General features: G+C 44.1%; 1 protein-coding gene across 1 annotated transcript in view; it reads right to left on the bottom strand.

Moving 5' to 3' along the window:
* Positions 1–20,294: 20,294 nt before the first annotated feature.
* The window catches only part of Sh3tc2 (SH3 domain and tetratricopeptide repeats 2), a 57,778-nt gene continuing 53,263 nt past the window's right edge, over positions 20,295–24,809 (bottom strand). Inside the window, exons 15-17 of the mRNA XM_087896008.1 lie at positions 24,366–24,516; positions 22,391–22,587; positions 20,295–21,111 (exon numbers count right to left, since the gene is read on the bottom strand). Coding sequence (XP_087752134.1) covers positions 20,920–21,111; positions 22,391–22,587; positions 24,366–24,516 — 540 coding nt within the window. The 3' untranslated portion in view covers positions 20,295–20,919. The remainder of the gene's footprint in view (positions 21,112–22,390; positions 22,588–24,365; positions 24,517–24,809) is intronic.

The following is a 24,809-nucleotide window of genomic DNA, read 5'->3' on the forward strand; positions in this document are numbered from 1 at the left end:
TCCAAAGCTACAGAAAACCCCTGTCCCAAAAATCCAAAGGGGAAAATCAAATAGAAGAAGAAGATGAAGATGTGACAAGACAGCTCAGTGACCGCAGGCACTTGCCACCAAACCTGAGTAATTGAGAGCCAGTCCCAGCGCCCATTGGCTGGAAAGGGAGAACAGATTCCTGCAAGTTGTCCTCTGACCTCCACACAAACACAGTTACCTGTGTGCTCATTTGCCTGTGTGCTCACTCATACACAAATAAATAAATATTTTAAAGCAAGATTTAAAAAAAAAAAAAGGCTACACCAAAAAGTCTTGTCTCAAAAAAAAAACCAAAAAAAAAAAAAACAAGACAATAACAGAATATACGGAATTCTATACTCTTAAAACAGTGGGAAAGTCTACCATAGGTTGTTTGCATATATAGAAATATCCATGGAAAAATGCACAAAACAACAACAAACAAGCAAGCAAATGCTACCCATGAATACAGAAAATAGAGACAAGGGGCAGAAGAAGTTTCGTGTCAGTCTGTTTAGCTCTGATTCAGGCTCTGTGAAACCGCATCACATGTTCAGGGAAATTATTTAGGGTTCTTTTTAAACAAACATGAGTCATTATGATGGGACCTTGTGAAAGGTTATGTGGAGAGGTTGTTTTACGTTGCTTTCTGTTACTATAACGCACTACCTGAGACAGTCAACTTAAAAAAAATAGAAGATTAGGTGGAGAGCACCGGTTTGAAAGCTCCGCCCCTTACTGGACTGTTGCTGTAGAGCGTATGGTAAAGCACCACATCACCGATGGGGCAGAGTTCTTCTCAGAGTGACCAGGAAGCAAAAGAGAAAAAAAACAAGAAACCATTGTGCAACAATCCCCTTTGGCACCACACCCTTAGTGACCTGGTCCTCCAAATAGACCTCCGAAATGTCACCTCCGAAACCTAGACCATGCCCACTTTAAAGCAGAAGATGCTGGCCCTGAATCTAAATCTGCATTGGCGATGACTTGCGGATAACAGCTTCCTCTTCAGCCCTTCCCTCCCATGGGTCTTCGTGTTCCTATCTGTAGGATAATAAGAAGGAACTTTGAAATAAGAACTTCTTATTTAAAACAACCTATGATAGACTTTCTCACTGTTTCAAAAGCATAGAAGTAAATAAGAAGGGATTTTCCAAACGCACCCTGTTGCTCCGGCCTCCTGTTGTCTGCTTTGACCAGGCTGTCCTCAATAGGAGTTATGTCATATGTTCTATATATAGTACTGATTTTATGTGATCTCCCTCCCTCCCCCTCCCTCCTCCTCCCTCTTTCCCTCCCTCCCAATCTCTCCACTTGTCTTTCCTGCTGTGAATTCTCTCCTGGCCTCTGCTGAAGAGTAGAACCTGGGTGTTGAAACCTCTATGGCCTGGGGGTAAGGTCGGCCTCCTGAATGAACAAATGTGACCCAAAAGGAGAGACGGTAAGAGGCTTAACAAAGCAAATTCCCTGAGAGTAGACACGTGTTGAGTCTTTGCACTCAGTTTCCCTGGTGACTGACCCAAGGAGCCAAGTGATGCTTGCTTCTTGCTAGCACATACGTTAACGCTGACTAACCTGGGTTTTGATGACTTAAGGCTCAGACTGGTTTCGTCTGGCAGAAGTGAGCCTTCCCATTCCCGTAAGGTCATTCCAGTTTCCTAGAGGGGAGTTACCTGCTCCTCATCATAGGTCCCCATCAGCATTCTACCCCTGCACCCAAGGCCAAAGAATCAAAGTCCATTTCCTTGCCATAGCAAGCATCTGGTCCCAGCCTTTGCTCAAGCTGCTGGCGATGTGGAGACACTGGAGCTCCCTTTAATTTCAAGGGGCTGAGAAGTGAAGTATGAAAGCGGAGCCGAGCTGAGAACTTGACGAAGCACTGTTACCGACTCTTGGAACCACCAGCTTGGTTTTAAGTCACCAGAAACTTCCTTCCTTCCTCCTTTCCTCCCCCACATGAAAAGAACCTGTATATAGTTTCTAGTACCTGGACAGTCCCGTCTTTTCCAAGATGGGAAACCTTTTAAGTCACTATTTCTTTAAGTGGGCTTTTTTGTCTCTTTCAAAATTGTGCTTCTAAATTGTGTGCTTTGCAGCTGTTAGCTCTCTAGACACCCCATAAATCCCATAAGACACCCCATAAATCCCACCAGCTGTCTTCCTTCTTTTCTCCTCTCTGCGGAAAATATCCGCAGCATTTCAAATGCTCTCTTTGAGCTCACCACTTCTTTCTTCTGCTTGACCAAATATGCTATGGGAGTGTTCTATTTAATAAACCCTGGAAATATATAAAACTATGTCAATGAAAAATAAATATATTAATAAATTATGTAAAAGTTTTAAATAAATTAAGTCAGAAGTTGAGCAAGGGAAAAAAGACATTAAAAAAAAAACCCACGTACAAATGCCAATTCCAGATGACCCAAAGTGACTGACAGATAAAATATCTATTTGTTTACTTTTATTTTGTTAGAGACAGCGTCTCATATGACTCAGTCTGGCCTCAAACTCTGTTAGTAGGCAAAGCTAGCCTTGAACTCATGACATTCCTGTTTCTGCCTACCCAGTTCTGGAATTACAGACATTCTCACAACCCCAGCCTGATGAGCTGTCTTGAAAGTAACCTCAGGGTCTAATCTGGGCCGTGACTGACTGGTGAGGAAGGTTCCTGAGAGGAAAGGGGATGTGAAAACGGTATAGACCTCGAATGACTCTTGACTCAGGCTCTGCCTCACTCAGCATCGGGTGGGGTTTTGTATTTTCCAAGCCTTAGTCTTTCCGTTTGGGATATAGGAAGTGATTCAACGATGCGGATGGCAGAAGAGCAAATTCCTTTATCTATTTCAAGGATTCACGGACGGACGCTTCTGCCCTCGTAGAGCTGGGCTGCTGTGTTAAGTTTGTCTCAGTGCCCGAGTTCCCTGAGCTCCTCCTCTGAAGGGAGAACCTGGGTGACCTTGAGTGCTTCGTGCTCTCTGTGCTTCTCTGATCTGCAAACTTTGTAACCTGCAAATAGAAAATCAAGCTTCAAGGTTCAAGGCATGTGGAGTACAGAGGCACCACTTCCGCTTACAACACAAGTAACAGGGAGCAATCCTTAAAGCAATAGGGGTCACCTTGCTGGTTTCTAACCTGGTTTTCATGATCCCCCAAACTGATCCGACTTACAGTGTTCTTAAAAAAAAAAGTTTGTTGATTCTTAGCCTGCAGGACACCCCTAGAAAATAAGTAATAGGAATGGAGTATAGTGGGAGGCTACTTATTCATTTCTGGCCACCCAGACCCAAACTATATTAACTACAGCACTGTTTGGCCAATGGCTTATGCATATTTTTAGCTAAATCTTACATCTTAAATTAACCCATTTATATTATTTTGTGAATCGCCACAAGGTTGTGGCTTACCATGTAAAGTTCTGTCTGGCATTTGTCTCCGTCAGCTGCTACATGGCGTCTCCCTGACTCCGCCTATTCTCTCTTCCAGCCTGACTATATTCTGCCCTGCCATAGGCCCAAGCAGCTTCTTTATTCATTAACCAATAAAAGCAGCACATATACAGAAGGACTTCCCACACCAATGGGGTAATTTTTTTTTCTGAAGAAAATAAAAGCCGTTCGGTTAAAATACTTTAAAACTCAAACAAGCAAATATATATTACCATCTTTTTTAGCATGTCTGTTTATGACGTTAGAATTTTCATACAGTAAAATTCGTTCTGTTCAGATCTCAGGGTTCTCTGAGTTTTGACAAATGCCCTCCCATCTTGCCAGTCACTCCACAATCAGGACATAGAACATTCCTGTCACTTCACATAGTGTCTTTGTGAGCCCTCCACAACTTCTAGCACCCAGCAACTATAGCTCTAGTTTTTTTGAATTTGCAGTTTTCCAAAATATCATTTGAGTGAAATCAGATGTGTGTGTAGCCTTTCAAGTCATACTTTCCCCAATGAGCATAATGCTTGGAAGCATCATCTAAACTGTTGCCTGCACTGGCATCCATTCCTTTTCATTACTCAAACTGTTAGTCCGACACAGGTGTGCTACAAGGAAAGATTAAAAGAATGTACAAGTTTCCATTTCTCTCATGTAAAGGAGCATATTGAGAGTACTTATTAAGTGTGTGTTTATAAGAAACCACCAAAGCATACATTTCCCAATATGGCTGTTTCATTTTACATTCACAAAAGCAATACCACCATCTTCATTTTCAAATGGATAAAACATCACTTTACCTAGATTTAGTTACATTGTCTTCACTGGGGCTCAAAAAACTTCCTATCTGTAATAATCCTGACTGATGGCTAGCAACTCCAGGGTGCTATTTGTCTGCTTTTAAGATCCAAATCTGGAGCCAGGCGGTGGTGGCACATGCCTTTAATTCTAGCACTCAGGAGGCAGAGGCAGGCGGATCTCTGTGAGTTCAAGACCAGCCTGGTCTATGAAGCGAGTTCCAGACAGCCAGGGCTGCTGTTACACAGAGAGATCCTGTCTCAAAAAACCAAAATTAATTAATTAATTTAAAACAAAAATAGAAAATAAATAAAAACCCAATCTGGAAACACTGGTATTTAAGGGAAATTGGAGGTTGCCTTCTCAGTGTCCCTGAAGAGAGCTGTTTTAATTCAATTATAAATTACTGTCACACCCCGGCTCTGCCAAACAGACTGTATGCTTACTGCCCCTGTGAAACTGGGAGTATTGCTTAGCTACCTTAAACTCCAGGGTGTTTTCCCATCCCTACAGGTGTGGTTTGGTTTTATCCTCTCTTGTTTTGTTCGTTGAGGTTGAAAAGAAACGTGCATGGAAAAGGACATTGGAATTAGAAAGCAGCTAAACATTAAGTGTTAATAAGAGCATAACTAGCAATTTTGGCTTTTTACCTCAGTATGCCTGGGTGTTCTTGAAGCCTGCAGGGCAGATCACATTACTAACTGTTGAAATATAAAGAAATCTGGAGTTTTTCCATCAGGTCCTACCTCTGTTAGCATCAGTAAAGAAACAGGGGCCTTGAGAGGCCAAGATCACACATTCCTACACATACCTACATATGCCTACACAAGCCTACACATACCTTCACATACTTACACATACCTACACATGCCTACACATGCCTACACAAACATACACATACCTACACATACTTACACATACCTACAGAAACCTACACATACCTACACATGCCTACACAAACATATACAAACCTACACATACCTACACATACCTAGCTCAGTGGCTAAGCTATATGGAGAGCTCAGGACGCATGACCTTCTGCCCAGCTGTCCTACACAGTTATCTTCTCCAGGGTGATTTGAACTTCGCTCCAAAGCAATCCGCTTTAAATAAATATAACTTGCCAGTTCTTCTGCAATGGAGCAACCACAAAACCTATAGTAACCTCAGTCACCGCATCAGATCCCCGTGTCTCACATCCCTTCTAGCGCAGGTTCTCATTTGTCTTCTTGTCCTGGCCGAGGTAATCCCCTCCAGGTAGTTAATTCACTCTGTGTTATCTACGGTGCCTGGCACACAATGGGTGCTTAATAATGTAGACTGAATGATTAGAAAAATGGAGTTTAATTGAATTATTCACACTCAAGAGGGTTTGACTAAATGACAGGCACCTTCTTTGATAAGACTTTTAAGCCTCTTGTTTTGAAATTTGTAGATCTTGCAGCCAAACTTAGAGCATGAGAATTGTTCAGCCGACTAACCAGGGACGCCTAAATCCCATTGCCATGCTGGAATCTCCCAGCCCTGTTCTATCTTGCTTCTCTGAGAAACATGTTGTATAAATGGCATCAAGTGCTAACTTGCTAAATTGGTTACACCCAAAAATGTTGAGATTATTTAACAATGCCATAATATGAGGTCATATCTGAGTTCTGGGGAGAGGCAGGCTTTCAAAGACTCCAGTTCAATGCCAGGGAATTATTGTTTAAGAAATAACTTTTGGAAAATTAAAAATTAACTCAATAACAAATCTCTTTCAGGGAAATTGCTGATGCCTAGTTCTCTAATTTGAAATTCTGCATTTTAGATCCATTCCAGAATCATCGTGTTAGTCTAGCGCTTTAGAAGAAATATATGAAATAATTCAGTTTTTTTTTAAGATAGGATTTCTCTATATAGCCCTGAAACTCGCTCTGTAGACCAGACTGACTTCAAACTCTCAAATAGACCTGCCTATGCCTCCTGAGTGCTGGGATTAAAAGCTAAATTTAATTATTTTTAAAGGCTTTTTTATGTATAAGAAATATTTTGCCTTGTAAGAGCATTGCACGCTGACCCAATGTATGCGGAGGTCAGAAAAGTGTGCTGGGTCCTCTGGAACTGGAGCTACAGACAACTGTAAATTGCTCTTGTTAGTGCTGGGAACCGAACCCGGGTCCTCTGCAAGAGAAGCAAGTGCTCTTAGCACTAAGTCATCTCTCCAGCCCATGAATTTAGCTAAACTTCAACCACTATGATAATCTGTCTGTGCAGAGGAGGATGGTCATATTTGTCAGCTGTCTTTATTCTGCATAAATATCCACTGCTGGTGATGCTCAGGGTGTCCCTGGGAGTTCTCATTCCAAGGCAGCGACTTGGGTTTTGTTCACTGATCTATGTCTAGAGACTGAAGCAATGCCAGGCACTTGAAGAAATCTAGTACTTTCTGAGTGAATAAACCTAGAGAAATACGGACTCAAAACCCATGACTTATGAAAAGAGAGCTGAGACTGAGCATCCAGAGAACGACCCTCTTGCTGAGCAGAACCATGTACTCTTATGCCCATGGTATCTGGCACTGTACATGGGACCGCTGGATTTCCCAGTCAAGCTAACATAGCATATTTTTTTCAAGAGCATCACTAGACGCTGATACTGAAATAAGTGCCAGGGATAATTGCAGAAATAAGGAGAAACCTGATAATATGAGAATCCGAGCTGCTCTGAGCGGATCACTGGATTAAGACTTAGAACAAAGTTAAGGTCACTCCCCCACGCAGCTCACCCAGTCATGTTCCCTATGACAAACTGTGCTTCTTCAGAACCTGAGCTCTCTCCTAAGACTCTCTGCTCAGTGAACCCAGACTAAGCTCATGATGAGTTTCCCCAACAGTGAACAGAAGGTTGAGTTTATCTCCTACAGATGCCTCCAGGCAGTGCTAAGTTTGACCCTGCAAACTAGCCCTTCTAGCCAAACTAGTATTATGCCTACCACTGGCAAACAACAGGGTCTTACTATCTGATTCTCATAGCCAAACAAGAGCAGCAGTGATACCCTGGATTATTTGGGGACCCCTGGGACCTTTCTAAACCAACAATTGGTAAGGAGTTATCCCACACTCAGCTTCTGGGAGGAGCATTATCCATTGTGGCTAGAAGAGGCATTTAAAGCTCAAAAGTTGCCCATGACCAAGTATCCCTAATAAAACCCATTGGTTCACCAAGTTACACCTGACAGGATTATTTCTTTGGTCTCTTGTTGGGTTCTTCTCTCTAGGGTGAATAGATGTTCTCTTCCTCAAGAAAAGCTCATGCAAGTGCTTGGGAAGCTTAGTCAACACCTCCAACCAACAGATGATAAAATAAATTTAGACCACAAGCTTAGGGGTGGTTTGTTATATAGCCATAAACATCTGGAACACCGCGTCTTTTCAAATCGTGTTTATTGTGAGATGCTTTCATAGGCTGCTTGCACGCACATGTGCCAGATACTGTTCTTCCTTAGCCAACGCCCACATAAAGATGTATAAAATATTTCAAAACTTGGAAGCTAGGGTTTGTTGTTTCCTACTGAAATTGGAAAGATTTCAACTGTATATGAAATAATAAATCTGAGGTTTTTACTATAAGGTTAGTTGGTATGTCCATGACAGTGGATCTATGGCTCTTGTGATCATGTTTTAAAACATTATCTTCCCAGGTTGTTTTATAATAAACCTTCCCATAAATCACAGCAAATTTTCGTGTGCACATGTTTAATGTGTGGGTACAAGTGTGTGCACATACATGCGCATGTGGATATACACATGTGTTGAGGCCAAGAGTTGATGTCGAGTATCTTCTTCAATTGTTCTCCAAATTATTTGGGGTAGGGGTGTATGTATGTAACGTGTGTGTAATGTATGCATGCATGTGTGTTCACACATGTGCATGTGTGTGTGCAGAAGTCAGAGGAAATCAACAGGTATTCTGTTCAGTAGCTCTATGCCTTATTTCTTGAAACAGGGTCCATCACTGTACCTGGAGCTGGGCTGGCAGCCAGAACGTCACAGTGTCTCTACCCTCCACTGCTCTGGGATCACAGGCATACACGCAGCCATACCCAACCTTTCACATACGTGTTAAGGGTCTGAACTCTGGTCCCCATGTTTGCTAATGCTCTCACCCTCTGAGCTATCTTCCTTTCACTTTGTGAGACAATCTCTCACTGAATCTGGAGCTAATCTGTTTCACTGGACGAGCTGGCCAGCAAGCCCCAGAAGTCCTTCTACCTGCCTCCCCAGTGCTGGGGTTCCAGGCATGTTCCTCCACACTTGTTTTTTTATATGGGGGTTGGGACTCAAACACAGATCCCCCTGCTTCTAAAGCAAGTACTTTACTGAGTCAACCACAGAAATAACCTGACAGCTATAATTCTGAATTAAAACTCTGAAAATCACAGAAAACCGTAGGTCAGGTCACTTTTTTATGATAGGCGACTACAGCAAGCAAAAGGCATTCTGTCCCAACCACAGCTCTAGTACTCAAAAGATGCCTTTTTTGCTTCCTCTTTGGGTTTCAGATGCTGATTATCCAGTCTAGTTGTGCCCCCCACTGAGTCCAAAGAGAAGGGACCCAACCATACATTCATGGAAATCCATAGAACACATATATAACAAGTCGTGGATTGCAGAAAAAATTGCTGACCTCATTGCTCTGTAATTTATTTTCTTTGTACATCTTGGCTCCTTCAGGAGTCACTGACGTCCTTCTTGACTTTTTTCCCATATAAGAGGCTTATGTCACAGTCTTAGAGAGAAGTCTAAAGCATCAAGTACATATTATATTCCAGCCATCACTAAAGGTATTAGACATATCATCGCATCACATGTTTGGCAACTTTTTGATACAGGTATTCATTATCCCTACCTTACAGTTGAAATAGTCATAGCTTCAAATGCTGATATGGTCTCTTAAGGACCCACAGATGCTAAGACCAAATTAAAATCTATGTACACGTATTAGACAGCATACATGGAGTTACTGAGAGTCTCGGAGTTTACACACACCCCAAAATGATGTCACAGTAGTTGAAACACTGGGCAAAAGCCATAGATGAGTCAACAGTATAATATGCCCCAGGAAGTCATGCTAAAAGAAGGACATTACACGCACCTGAGGTTTGGAGATTACCCAAAATGCTAGCATCTTCCAACTTCTTTTTCATATTTCTGGTCATTTGCTTAACTCTGTCATCTGAATGGCCCTAATGGCTTCTGTGTATTATGACATTCTGTGATGTCGCTCCAGTATGTGAATGCTGGAACTAGCCATTCATGGGGATGTGTGCAAAGATGGAGTGATAGAGACCAAGGAGACACACATAAAAGTCAGAGGGTTCTCAGAGTGAGTACGGAGGTGCACATATGTACGTACCTTTCTGTATGTGTTGGTGAGCATGTCAGGTGGGGTGAAGAAGACTTCTCGTCTATGAACTATGCCTAAGCAGTCTTAACTCTTCTGCAAAAATGCCCTCCCCTTTAGCCACCCTACTCTGCCTTCTCTTGTGGGCTCAGCATTCTGGGAAAACTCAAGTGTAGAGAGGAGGTTTCATGGTGCTGTGTTCTGGGGTGTAGTAGAGCCTTGCTCTTATTCTTGTCCCCGGTCACAATTTCTGTCCATATGACATATGTTCATTTATGGTTAATGGTTCTTCTTTGGAAATGAAAATATATGGCTGTCCACATCTTAGTTTCTTCCCCTCACAAGCAGCATGGTCTTGTCAGTACACACGCACACACACACACACACACACACACACACACACACACAATGCTGATTAGCTGAAACGAGGGAATTTGACGGATAATCAGGCATGGTAGTTTGAATGCAATTGCCCCCATAAGCTCATAGGAAGCAGCACTATTAGGAGATGTGGCCTTATTGGAGAAAGTGTGTCACTGTGGAGGTGGGTTTTGTGGTCTCATACATGCTTAAGCCACACCCAGTGACTCAGACCACTTCCTGTTTCCTGCCAGTCAAGATGTTAGAACTCTTAGTTCCTTCTCCAGCACTATGTCTGCCTGCAAGCTACCATGCTTCCCAGCATGACAATAATGGACTAAACCTCTGAACTGTCAGTGAGGCACCCCAATTAAATGTTTTCCTTTATAAGAGTTTCCGTGGTCATGGTGTCTCTTCACAGCAATAGAGACCCTAACGAAGACTTTAGGTTAACCTGGAAACAGCCCTGCTGATGAGCTCAGAGGGCGAAGGCTCTCAGAAGCACTTGTTAGTGAAGGGCACTATCTCTAGAGCCAGCCCAAGTGTGTCCGTCTCCTCCCTCCACTGCCACAAGCTGCGAACCTTGAGTAAAGCCCTGCTTTCCTCGACTCAAACTGGGCTTGCTAATAGTTCTTCCCTGAGGTTTTTTTGAGCACAAAACGAGATCATGGGCTCAAAGAGCTTATCCAATGCCTGGTGCACAGCAAGGCCTCAGGAAACATTAACTGTTCTTATTTATTTTGGAGTTCACATGGTTTAAAATATCCATTAATTATGGAATATAAATTCCAAACACAGCTTGGGACTAAGTACTTTAAAAACCATGAAGTATATTCCTGGGTGTCCCATTTAACAGATGGGAAATCTGAAGCACAGGAGGGTTAGGTTGGGTCCCTAAGGCTCCCAAGCGACTAAACCTTGATATCTGTGACTGTCTAGACACAATGTGGTTCAAGCCTTGCGATCCCAAGTCAAGCCTTCATCGAAGCTTCACCCCAAACACAGAATTAGAGCTACTTCTTAAAGATCTATGGACACTTCCCTCAGGCCTTTGGGGACCCCAATCCCTCTTGATCCCAAAACCTTTAGAATGGCCCTTCAGCACACCAAATTATCCTCTGTGAAATGAGATAACATACGACTCACCCCATGGAGAGGACGCTGTCTCCTGCATCAGCTTCCACCCACAGCGCCACACTAATGTGACGGTACATCTATGCTCTTGGGGTGTTCATGCCTGGTATCTGAGTGGTAGGATACTACCCAGAACTGAGCACCGTTCAGTCTTTCCCAACATCCTATTTCATGACGCTTGACATTGAACACAGTGGCCGCATTTATACCACAAAAGTTGGTAAGTGCCAAAATTCCAGCTCAATTCAGAGTTCTGCTGGTGTTCTGGAGCTATGAATGATACAGCAGGGCAGGCGTATGGCAGGGAGGGAAAGGCATTTGCTGTCAACCCTGATGACGTCGATTTCATCCTTGGAACCCACGAGGTAGAAAAAGAGAATCGACTCCCACAAGTTGTCTCTGACTACCACCTGCACATGGTGGTGCCTGTCACATACACACACACACACACACACACACACACACACACACACGTAGTAAAATCTTTTTAAAGAAAATGAATAGGATGGCAATGTAAATTATGTGTAAATTATGCATAAGACTCTGGCACCTCCAAAGATGCTCTCTAGGACAAACACAAAGAAACCAAGACAGTTTATTTTATTTAACAGAAAGTCACTCATCTCATTGGCAAATGGGTGATTTTCTGATATCTTTATTGCTCTACTTCCGTCTTAACTGTTCACAAAGGTATCCACCAACATTCATGTCAAAACTCCCTTCCTAATCCCATGGCAACCTGAGTGAGCCTAGGCACAAGAAACACACAAATTAGCATATGCATTGTTTTATAATTAATTGCCAATTTGAAAATTATGACTGGAAGTTTCATTTTTTGGAATACAAGCAGGTTTTATGGGAAAAGAATGTAACAGCTCCCCCAGCAGGGAGAGGTTCAAATGGATCGCCTATTATTTTGTTATTTGTGACCAATGTGCCATATGTTCTTTATAAAAGGAAAATTTATACAGTCAAAACTAAGACTGCACGCATCCACAGACATCCTTCGGAAGTCTCTCCGTCTGTTTCAAGAAGATCGCCAGGACCTTCCCCAGCCGCCAGGTTTTTGGGCTAAGTGAGGTCACAGGGAGCTAGGGAGGTGCCTGGAAGCTCCAGGCCAGAGGAAAGGAAGGCTGGTGTTTACAATGAGGGCTGGCTCCAGTACAGCTTTTGTCTGTTCAGGGCCTTTATTTATTTTCAAATCAGCCTAAAGCCTTTGACCCCAGTTTGAAGTTAAAGGACAGGAAGAAAGGTCTTTTCTTTTTCTTTTTTTAAAAATTGTATTAAATTTTTTTTCAGGAACTCTATTTTGATCATGTTCTTTCCCTTCCCCCACCTCCCTATCCACCCAATTTCTTATTCTTTCCATACATACGTATTGATTTTTTTGAAATGAAAGGTCTTTCTTTTATGGGAATTGGCCACATCATTGCTGAAGAATTCAGGATGCTGTGAAGGCCTAGCTCAGGACACCTCAGAACCCTGGATGGTTCTGATGAAACTGAAGCAAATGATTCACGTGTGCATTTTTTTCTCCTGGAAGTTGTATATCCTTCGAGTCTACAGGATGCCTGTCACCCCACAAGCGCCTCTCTGTTTAAGGTCATGCTGGCATCCTATAAGGGACGTATTTATTTACTTCTTTGTTTTATCCATGTGTAAATAAAACATACACAATTCATTTATTTGTTCTTTTATGCAATAAGTAAACACTGAGCACCCCCACCCCCCACCCCACGTGTCAGCCCATGTTCTAGCACTATGGTTACAGTGGTGACGTGGATTGACAATCTCTGACGTCACGGACCACAACCAAATGGAAAATGTGAACACACTGTTTTCACATTCAGCTAGATAAAATCTCCGTCCGTATCGTCTCTGCACACTACAAGCTGAAATCATTATTGTCTTGACTCAAAAATGCTATTATAAAACGGCTGTTAGTGCAGCAGTAATGGGCTACACGCTTTAAAAATATATTAACTCATTTGATTTTCACAGTAATCTCATCAATGTTGTTAACGCCTCCACTCACCAATGATAAACTTCATAACTGATGTGCAATAGAGCTGCTCAATGGCACCTCCATTCACTAGACAGGATATTCAGATAAGCAAAATATTTTAAGCTTGCATTCCTTGCAATTAAATGAGAGTCTAGTCTGCATGTTAGATAATACCTATATATGGTTTAGGTTTTGGTTAGTACTCTTCCTCTATCATTTTTCTACCTGTGGAGCTTTGGAAAAGAACTCATCTTTTGTTTCTTTATATGTACCAGATGGCTGACTATACTATGAAATTAATTCCTGGGAAGACAGTGTTGCAGTAAGTACAATAGATAATACAGTGCCTGGGACACTCAGGTTCAAATATAAATTGTCCTGGAGATAATGACAGAGTCCATCAGAGGGTCCTGGCCTGCCCAGGAGCCCACAGACTCCTGGAGGTCAGTATCTGCCATGGTCTTGCTCACTAGAGTTTGAGCCTAACACACAAGAAGGAAATGTTGAGTATTTGTTGGTTAACTACTTGGTTGGTTGGCTGGCTGGTTGGCTGGTTGGCTGCCTAGCTAGCTAGTTGGCTAGTTAGCTAGTTTACTAGCTGGTTAGTTGGCTAGCTGGTTGGTTAGTTGGTTGGCTGTCTGGTTGGTTGGTTGGTTGGTTGGTTGGTTGGTTGGTTGGTTGGTTGATTAGTTGGTTAGTTGGCTGGCTGGGTAGATGGATGGGTGACTGGAGAGCTGACTGGCTGGCTTGCTAATCAGCCTGAATATGGTCAACTAGAATCATATTTTATTCTAGGGACTCCAAAAAAAAATTTGTTTCCTCCATCTGTATTTTTGGTTCATCAAATTTTTGACCCGGTGACAGAATCACTGACTTGCTTTCCCCCCAATGCTGCAAGCTGCTGAAAACTTTGATATCCTTCATGCTGTCTCTTCCAGCTCCCTGTCAAAAGCATGCAAGCATGGAACAACTTAGTTCTATGATCCTAGCAGTATAAGGACACAGGCTCAAATCTCATCTCAACCACTTACACTATGGACCTAGAAGAGCCAGTTCTGTTCTCTAAGTCTCAGGGTAGCTAAAAGCAATAGCATCGCCATCAAAATGTGGGGTTCCAGGAGGGGACCTTAACAAGGGTTCTGTATGACACAGAACATCCACTCCATGTCAACTGTCATTGTACACACACGTTAGTCTCACAATGCTGTCCATCAAAGACATACAAGAACAAAAACCAGCCCTTTCTCGCAAGAGACCCTGTGACCAAATGGCAGGTCACGTGTCAAACTAAATATTAATCTAATTAGCATATTATGTATTTTTTATTTCTGTATGCATGCCTGTGTGAGAGAAAGAGAGAGAAACACACAGAGAGAAACAGAGAAACACATACACACACACACACACACACACACACACACACACACAGAGGAGGCGGGAGACTTGGAGTGTTCTTGGAGACCAGACTATGGTTGTCAGTTCCCCTGGAGCTGGAGTTACAGGTGGTTGTGAGCTACTGAACGTATGTGCTGGAAACTGAGCTTAGATCCTTCGCAAGAGCTACAAGAGCCCTTAACCACAGAGCCCTCTATCCACCGCCATACTGTATGCTTTTTAACTGGGATAGAATGTTTCTTTAAAATAAATAAATCAGAGTGTATTCAATATAAGAAATAAGCAGTGTTTACCAAATATGTGCAAGTGTGGTTATACATACATGTACTGGAAAGTAACACAAAAATATGAATCATAGTGATATAGACGTAAATAGATAAATTTTTGAAACTGTTCTGGGTCTGATTTGGAGATTTAAATACACTATACAGTCTTTGGGTACTCTGTATAAGAAGAGTAGGAAAAGACACTGCTGCCCCCTGCTGGACATCTTGATTTCCACAGAGAACGGCCAGCAACTGTCTTCTATGGAAGCTCCCCTGAAAGGGGATCTACGTTGACGCTCTGGCCACGAGTCAGAGACATTAGCACCAGGTTGTGCAGTCTCGCCTTTAAAACTATTTTTAAATCACAGTGCCCTCCTCTGGCGCCTTCAGTCAGCCTGAGAAACCAAATAGAGTGGCTGCATCACGGAGTCTTAGCCACGTGTGCCATTCTTGGCCCTATCTCTGGCAATTGCCGTTGGACAGAGTCTCCAATCCAAAATTCCCACTCCCCTCGGCCTCCCTGGGGTGAAGACATGCCTCGGAGGAACACAAAACAATGCCAAGTTCTCAGAGCCGGGGTGCCCAGCAGCCTCCATCTGCTCACGCACTGAGTTCAAACGATGGATGAGGGCTGTGGGTGCCGTGCGCTGAGAAAGACGATAACCCACAAGGCAAGACTGCCGGGGCGTAGGTACGGAAGCAAAGAGTGCCCATAACACATCTATACACTGTGGGGTGGGAAAGAACCAGGTATGCCAGGAACCTGTTTACTCCTGCTTCCCTGTGGCAGCCCCTGGAACGGAGGGCTCATACAAAGTCACCCACACATGATGCTGTACCCCAAACTCCAGGCAGAGAAATGAACTCTTTAGAAGTGTAACACAGCTCACTCTGGTCCCCCTGTAAAGCTGTCTTCAGTCTCAAGTGTCCACACACGACGGACCAGTGTCCCCAGCCACAGCTGGAGAGTCACGGTGCTTCTTAACGTCCAAGTTTATGGCAGAAAGAAAGAGGTGCATAATTCAACTGCAACGTGGCTGGCAAAGCCCAGAAAGAGAACAAATTCAAAGCTTAACTTTAAAATAAACGAACAGATAGGTGGAGTCGATAGATTCCCTTTTAAAAATAGTCCCATTTGTTTGTGTTCTAGATGGGGTTTCTTTGTTCCTTAGGTAATGAGCTGTCCCAAAGATAGATCTGCTCCAGCCATTTCCTTGTCAATGAAATGAAGGCAGCAAACAAATCTTTATCGACTCATCTAAAGTTTACCCTCTGTGCCAGGCACTACGTGTACTGGGTACTTTTACATGTACTGTCTGACACAGTTTGATGGCTCTTAGTTTAGAAACATGGTTGCTGAAGGTCACACAGCCTGGAAGAAGCAGATTTGATGGGGTTAGTGAATACCACTCTAAACCCGATCTTCTCACTCCACTATGGCTTCCCCATAAACCAGTCTCACGCTGCTTCCGAAATCTGCTTTCTGATGTACAGACCCTCTATGTCACTCTCAACGGCCTCTACCCTTTCCACAGCTTGCTCCTGTGCTCAGGGCGAAGCCTAAACATCTTCAGAGCCATTCCCCCCCCACCAGGAACTTTTGCTTTTTTTCTTTCCTCCCATTTCCCCCACTCTGCTCCAGCCTCCTAACCTACTCCTCTAGCAACTCTGTAGATCCTGATTCTTCCACAATACATCACATGCCCCCTTCCTCTCTCTCTGAGCCTGGTCCTTGTTTCCCTAGTTCCCTGCTTCTTTGCTCCCCTGCCCTGAGAAGCATGTGCTTGGATGGCACTGACTCTATCCACGAGGAGAGGAGTCCTTTTGGCTGCTTCTTTTTTTCAGATAGTTCAGAAAGAACCTGATCCAAGCTAGGTTGTCTTCTACGCTTTCTCATTTGTTAATTTCTCTATCTTTTGCACAGTGAAAGATTGGGCTTTGGCAAGGAACTCTCAGTAAGCCAGAGGACTGGATTTGAATTCAGTGCACTTTTTTGCTCATTTTATTTATTTGTTATTATTTGTGGAACTCTGTTGAAAAGCAATGCAACACTGTGTGTGCATGTGTGTGTGCTTGTGTGTGTGTGTGTACAACAGTAATCCTTTATAAAAATTAATTTGTAAGAGCAAAGGAAATTAAGGGGGAAGGAAGGAAGAGCCACCTAAAGACCCCCAAACTAAATAGGTATCAATAACTTGACAAATGACTCTTCAATTGATAAACACGGGCTTGAGCGTATGTGTGGACACAATGACACACTGTAAAGGGGATTCTGAGTGGCATCTAAGTCCTTGCTTCAGGAACCTTGGAGCACTGCTGTGTGTGTCATACCTGTGTGGCTGGGAGAATGACATTTTGTCTCAGTTTATTCACCTGTAAAAGGAAGAATAAAGTCAGGGTATACAAAGATCTGGTTTCCTCCCACATATGACAAGATGACATCTCCAGACCTTCTCATGCAGGACAATGACAGCAGCCTGTGGGAAAGGAGCTGTCAGGGGAACTGATCTCAGAGGTCAGAGGTCAGAGCTTCAGAATCTCCCTGCAATGAACATCAAGTTGAGGTTTCTCATTCTCCTGTGATCTGTTCCATTTTTCTCCCTTCACCCTTTCATATTTCCTCCCCAAATAAACTGCTGAGAAATGAGTTACATTATATTCTCTTAGCAAAGCACCTATACATAATAGGTACATACATGTACACACATACAAATATCCGTTTCATGATTCTTAGACATAAGAAAAGCTCAAGAATGGTAGTTGATTTCAGAATAGTACTCTTGGACAGGGAAATGGGGCTCTTCAGGAACAATTTAGCCTTTCTTGTAAGAGATGAGGGACCTGGAGTCAGGCAGCCCACAGAAGTTTCAGGAGGTCGGCTAGGCTAACAAGGAACCTAAGCCATGGCTATGAAATACGCAAGTCAAATCTGCTTCCTGTGGATAACAGGAAAAAAGAAAAGAAACAGAAACATAATTCCAAAAGAAACTACGCCTATTGCTTAAGACTTCACACACACACACACACACACACACACACACACACACACTTAACACAATTGTTCTAACAAGTGACTTGTACATAAAATATAGCGATTGTAATTACCTGGTACAATGTTTTGCTTATTTAAAAAAACTGGCCGGTGTCTTAGGGTTTTTATTGCTGTGAAGGAACACCATGACCACAGCAACTCTTCTAAGGAAAATGTTTAATTAGGGTGACTTCGCTTACAATTTCAGAAGTTCAGTTCCTTATCATCATGGTGGGAAGCATGGCGGTATGCAGGCAAACATGGGGGCTGGAATAGCTGAGAGTCTTAAATCTTGCAGGCAACAGGAAATCAACTGAGACACTGGGCAGTATCTTGAGCATAGGAAACCTCAAAGCTTGCCCCCACAGTGGAACACTTCCTCCAACAAGGCCAAAGCCACTCCAACAAAACGGCGCCTCCTAATAGTGCCACTCTCATGAGATCATGGGAGTCAATTACACTCAAACCACCACAGCCTGATTCTTGTCTTGGAAAGTACAGTTATCATTATATGTGACCTGGTTACAAGCAAATTTGCTAGATTTACAGATAAATTAGAATGTATAGAGTTAAAAAAAAAACTTTAGCCAAAACCTAGATTTAAAATCAGTGTCCTGTCCTTCGTGTACACATGCCTGTGTGGACATGCACAAATGCATATGCGTACATGTAGCATGTATACTAGAAACCACTGAGAAATAGCAGATGGGACAAAAACCTTGATGTGGAGACTAGGACATGGCTGCTGAGAGATGAGTCTTAATAAGGTTTAAAATATAACATCAAATCATATTAATTACAACAACATCCCTTTACAGTCTTCAGATCCCAGTCTCCATCAAAGGCCTTAGCAGCTCTGAAGCCGCTCCAGCTCTGACCAGAGGCTAACGACCCATCAGTGGGAAAGGGGAGAGATTGTAACTTGAGTCAGTTGGGGGATGGCTGCGGCACAGCTTCTAGGCCAAGATAGCCTTCTTCAAATATAAGATGTGTAACTGCTCCGGAACGCATGTGCCCTGACCATCCCTCAGGAATGTTTTTGCAAGGACTCTGCATGGGGAGATTAGACCAGCTAGCCTCAACCACAGCATTCCTCCCAGTCTAGGGAGTTTGACAGCTTGTAGCGGGAGCAAAACTGCATGTATTTCACACAGGAGTAGATCAAATCATTCCATTTCCTTTCTGGGGAAGAGCACTCTAGAGTAGAGAACTGCTGACCGGGATTGAGTCCCTCAATGGGGAAAAATGTGTTGATGTATCTATAACCTTGGTGACCAGAATGTAATGGTTATTCAGTGCACCGTCCCTTCCCACTCCCACCACAGAGACAACAGCATCTAGTCAACCCCCAAAGTCTAGAGACAAGTGGCATGTCAGTCAAATCTAGGCTACTGTGTGCAGGTGGAGAGAGTGATAGCCAGACCTCCTCACGTGTGTTATGCTGCTGCCGAGAGCAGGTGTAAACCTCCTGCCTCCCAATCCCTGGAGCCGCTCTCACAAAACACACGCTACGGGAACATGTGATTCACTGAACCACAGTTATGAGAAGCAGGAACCAAGAGTTCATGGTCAGGGAATTCGCCGGCACACTGCCTGGAACACTCCCCACACTTCCGTATACACTTGAATGGCTGGGGGAGGTAGAGAGCTGAGCCCCAGGGGTTTCCACTCAGATGTCTCAGGTACAGACTCAGAATTTACACTTCTGATATCAAGCAGTTGACGTTGACTCTGTGGTCAGTCGAACATAGTTTGAGCTCACTGCCTAGTTCCAAATCACCAAAGAACTCAGTTACAATGGTGAGAAGTTCCAGAAATTATCTCAGTGATCCCTCCCCTACTGACCTCTGTGCCTTTGCTGGCCACCCACCCCTCTTTTGTGTAAGCTGATCTCTGAGGAGCACCCCAAATGACTGCTATGCCATAAGGAGTTCTGGCAGATGTTGTCTTATAATGGACACAATACACAAAGCTAAAGGGTACCACCTCTCAATTTGATTATGGTCTCTTTTGCTTGGTCTCCCTTTGCCTTTCTGCCTTGCTCATTCTGACGATGGGAGTTATCAAGGGATGGCCTGGCCTACATGGCACCAACTGTGGCTACCTTCGGGCCAACAGCCAGCAACCACCAAGCCAACTCCTGCCAACAACCTTGTGAAACAGTTAGAAGCAGTTTCTTCTCTAACTGAACCCAAGGTGACTCCTCCCCCAGCCAACACCTTGATTGCGGTCTTGTAAGCCATCCTGAGCCTGAAAACCCAGCGAGGTCACACTTGGATCACTGCCCTTCAAGCACAAGGAGATGAATACTCAGTGTTGTTACAAACCACTTAGAGTGGTGTGTGGTTACAGATAACTCACAGAGGTGTTTTATAAAGGAACCACTCTGAAGTAGTACGGCATCTTGGTATTTGATCCATACTTCAAGCTATTCTGTTCATCTCCCCCTCCCCCATGATAAAGAAGACAAAAGGCGTATATAAATGTAAATAGTCAACATTTAATGATATACAGTATTTACAATTAATGCATGGCATAATTCTCAAGCCTCAGCCCTGGGGGAGTTTCCCTTGATTCTCTGGAAGGCTGCACAAGAGCCCTGCTTCCAGGTAGAATGGAGAATATGGGTGTCAGTTAGACCTCTGTGCCTTCCACCTGGTCCTTCTGGGGCTATGTCCCTTGAGCTACAACTATGCTGAATTTCTGTGCCTATGGTCCCCATGAGCATGGAGTACTGACTCCTTTGGTTCCTCCACTGGAACTGAAGAGTCTTTCCCTGAGAACACTGCTGAGGGCACCAGGATGGGCCTGCTCAACCTTTCCCCAGCACAGGGCCGGCTTTCCTTACTGTCTGCAGAGCTGGGTTGAGAGAAGACATTTTCAAAGCTGTCTGTGTAGAGGAGTCACACAGTGACCTGGGCGGAGATCCAGAAGCGAAGCATGGGGCCAAGATGCTCCTCCCAGAGCCCCTCTCCTTCTGAGCTTTGCTGCCCTTCTCCATAAAATGAGGGGAAAGTTTGAACCCTCCCAGGCCAGATCTAAGAACATGGGGCAGGAAGGCAGCATCTCACCACGGCAAAGTGGTCAGAAAGAAGATGGATCTCTTCAGAGGGCCAGGCTCCCGCCACTGAGCCACCGAGCCCTCTCTGCGGAGCACCCCAAGGGATTGCTGTGCCACAAGGGACTCTGGCAGATGTTGTCTAGTCTGTTCTTAATGGTGTCCTGCAGCTCCTCGTCACCCAGCAGGACCGCAGCTGCTAGCGCCAGCAGGAAGTATTCAGTAGCATCATGAGCGTCCTAATCCCATGGGGCAAAGAAGAGACAGACATATTAGCAGCACTTCCAGGGCAGGGTTAGTCTATACTGAAAACAGTAACACTTTTCAATTACTGCTTCCCCACATCCCGGGGCCTCACGGAAGTTCTTTCCCCTGCTGTACTCTGGCTCCAGTGGTACCGTCAGTCACGGTACCCCTTGGGCACAGAAGTGGCATCTTTCCTATGTCATCCAATCATGACACAACACTGCACTGGACACAGCATTTGGACGGTGTTTGCATGACCCAAACCCATAGTATGACCCAACAAGGAACATTGTAAGTGAGGCCGAGACATACAGAGAAGTAGGAACACGCAATGTCAAGAAGGAGATGGGAGAAATCCATGAAGCTGAAGGAGGAACAGGGTCCAGAAGAACCCAAAACTTAATCTGTACTTCAGCTTCCAGTTACAACTGCTTACCGTCGACCAAGGATTTTTCCTTTGCAATGCCTGGAGTCCTTGGATGATGCAACCGGGTGGCACATTCTCTGTCCCTGAGCCGCTTGCCATGGCACTACAGTGTGATGGCTAAGTGGCCTTCACTCGCCTGTCCCTCTCTACACAGTAGGATGAGAAACAGATGCTTCTTCAGGCAAAAGGAGATGCAAAGGATGCAGAAAGAGACACCTGGTTCTCGTTACCTGTATAATTATTTCAGGCCAGAATTACAGTTTCACCAGTAAGGTCAGCAGAGCCACCCCAAGTCTCCCTTTGAGGTCAAAGTTAGACAAGACTCACAAGCCACTGTATTAGGAGATTAGGAGTTATCCTGGGGTGACAAGGACCTTTGGAAGGGGAAAAAAACTTAAGGGTACAATTTTGGGGTCAGAGTTGTGACAGAACTGCAGGCTACCAACTCACTTCCAGAAGGAAGGAACTGGGTGCTGTAGATTGAACTCCAGGAAGAGAATCAAGACAAGAACTTTCTTAGGGTTTAGAGATCCTTATATCCAAGGTTCCAGACATGATTATCTCAAACATACTTTAATGCATGTGTGTTTCTTATACAAGGTAGTTTCCTACAAAATGTGGGGCACTGACTTAGAACATTTGATAGACTTCTCCAGTGGGGTTTAACAGGAAAAAACCTCATGTTCCCAGTGAAACCACCCCTTCATTCATATCCTCTGGATGAAGGTGGATCATATCAGGCCACTGGTTCTCTCATCTCTGTTCCAAAGCCCCTCACTCTTTCTCAGCAAAGAGCGGCTGAACAGGTAGCTCTCAAAAGTCCACCATGGAAGACCAGTTCTTACCTTCAGCTGGTAGAAAGTGAGGCGGCCCAGGCGGTAATACACCTTGGCGTAGTACAGGGCCTCCCTGGGACTCTGTAGCCATGCTGGACAGAGGGACAGAGTCCTCAGATAGCAGTCTTCAGCCATCTCATACATGTTCAGAGAGAAGTACACCGTAGCCAGGCGGTGAAAAGCCACCAGCTCCTGCTTCTGATCTCCTGGAAATTACAAGAGTAAGGGGAAGTCCCGTAGTCAGCACTGGGCATTGCTCACTCATTCAGCCCAGAAGACTTTCTGAGTCCACTAGATGTCACAGATAAGAAACATCAGAAAGAGCACAGAGGAGGTCCCTGCCCTGGTGGGCTCAGTGTTTCAGAATGAGGAACTCCTTCAGTGATCCCACAAATAAATAGACCATTGTGCCTATGGAACGTGCTACCAAGACAGCCACAGAAATGCTGAGCTATCCGATTTCTGGAAGAAAATGTTCTCTGTGCTGCTGCTGATACTGTAATTCAGTACTGAGAGGGGAGTTGCTTCTTAAAACCCGTGATGGGTTGTGATGAGAGGTCAAGCTTAATTAAGCAATTAGGAATGGCTTCCAGTGAAGAACACTGGGTAGCAGACGTCCTTTCCACATGAAGTTTCTCCAGAAAACACAGTGACCTCTCAGCTCCTCACCAACTCTCGGGTTCGTGGACTCTACAGAGTCCCATTCTCTTTCGGTCTAAGCTTTCATAGAAGTGGCTTTGTGTGTGCTTGGGGCTTAAGGTGTTTGAAGTTTGTGTGAGTTTATGCTTTTAATAAGTGACCATTTTAATACAAAGTCCTTTTATTAATACAGAGAACAAAAGCCCGTCATCCAGTCCTCTTTGGAATGCTTGCAAGGTAGCTATTTGATGACATCTTTTAAAAAAAAAAAAAACCTTAAAAAAAATCTCTTAAACTTCAAAGAACCAAAAGTCAAAATTATAAAACATACACACACAAACAAAACAAAAAAACCCCACAGTCCCAAGGAGAGAAAATTCTCTGTTCTCGGAAATGTAATCACACACACACCTGTGTGAGGTGAGGCCAGCCTCCTTAAAGCTCCATTCCAGGAAACAATAGAGACAGAGTACTCACAGAGTACTCTGACTGAGCTGCCCAAGGTCCCTCAGGCCCTTCCTGAGGTCAGGGACAAAGCTCTGATGAGGTTTCCTGCAGCTGAAGAGGAGGAGAAAGGCAAGGGTCCTCTGGCTCAACTAGACACAGAGCCCACTGCCCTCCTGCACCAGTTGACCTTGAAAATGGCTAGAAGTCCCTTCTAGAACCACAGAGGAAGTCTCCATCCACTCCAGCATCGAATCAAGGCTTCTCTGACCCAGACAGCTTTTCCTGAAGTACACACACTCAAAACTGAGTTTATATTCAATCGTTTTAATTCACCCTTCGCTCCCTGCCAATGGCTTCCACTATTTCCCATTAGCTTTCCCTGTAAGTGAAAGCTCTTTTAACGATGTCCTGAGTTAGGTCAATGGGAACCTGACCTTCATTTGTGCTTCTGCTCAATGGGGAAAATGTGCTTTTGCCTAACTATCAATCAATTTGAATTTGGTGGAAAAGGTCTTTATGCGATAAAGATGTCACATATGCTTAGACTAAAGTACCATTTACCTCATGGGGGAATATCACCAACTGTGATATAATAGTTAGCATTGGCAACTGACCTCAGAATGAGGACTTGCACCCCTCACCCCCATGCTGCCATATGTATATGGACAACCATTGCTCTTCGTAACAGAATTGTAGACACTCATTTGAAACCTGCTCCGTCGATGAGGAACAAAATTTGTGGAAATTAAATCTTGCTCAATTACAGTTCGGATTTGCTGAACCTGGGATTAGAACCTACAGAGCGTGAGACCAGAGCTGGTGCCCACTGCCTTACTAGCCATGCCTGCAGAGTGTTTGTTTCTCAGGCACTGTGCACCTATGGGATAGGGCCACCTACCTGTGAGGACACTCAGCCGGGCAGCCAGGGTGGCAAATTCCAAGGCTTTTTCATAGCCCTCGAGGCTGATCTGTAGCTCGGTCAGTTTGTTGAAGATCCGTAGCTCGGTTCTCACCGCCTTCATTCTCCTCGCTAAAGGAACGGCCCCAGCCTGAGAACCGAGACATGGCTATCTTAATCCGCAGACACACCACACTCTACAAGGCTGGCTTCTCCTGGAGGAATTGGGGTGACCACTGGGCTCCCACTGCCGCCTTTTCTCAGCTGCTCTACTCTTGGTGTATTACCTAGGTTTAAGAACTGGAGGCCATTGGACCTTCTATAATAGGGGGCAACTGAACGCAGAAAAGAAGTCAGTTTCCTAATGATAAGGATAGGAGATTTAAAAATTGGCTAGGCAGGGACCCCAAAAGTGAACAGTTCCATTCTTGTCCTTAGCCAGAA

This window comes from Myodes glareolus, chromosome 13 (genome assembly GCF_982192425.1).
Source record: "Myodes glareolus chromosome 13, mMyoGla1.1, whole genome shotgun sequence".
Classification (NCBI taxonomy): domain Eukaryota; kingdom Metazoa; phylum Chordata; class Mammalia; order Rodentia; family Cricetidae; genus Myodes; species Myodes glareolus.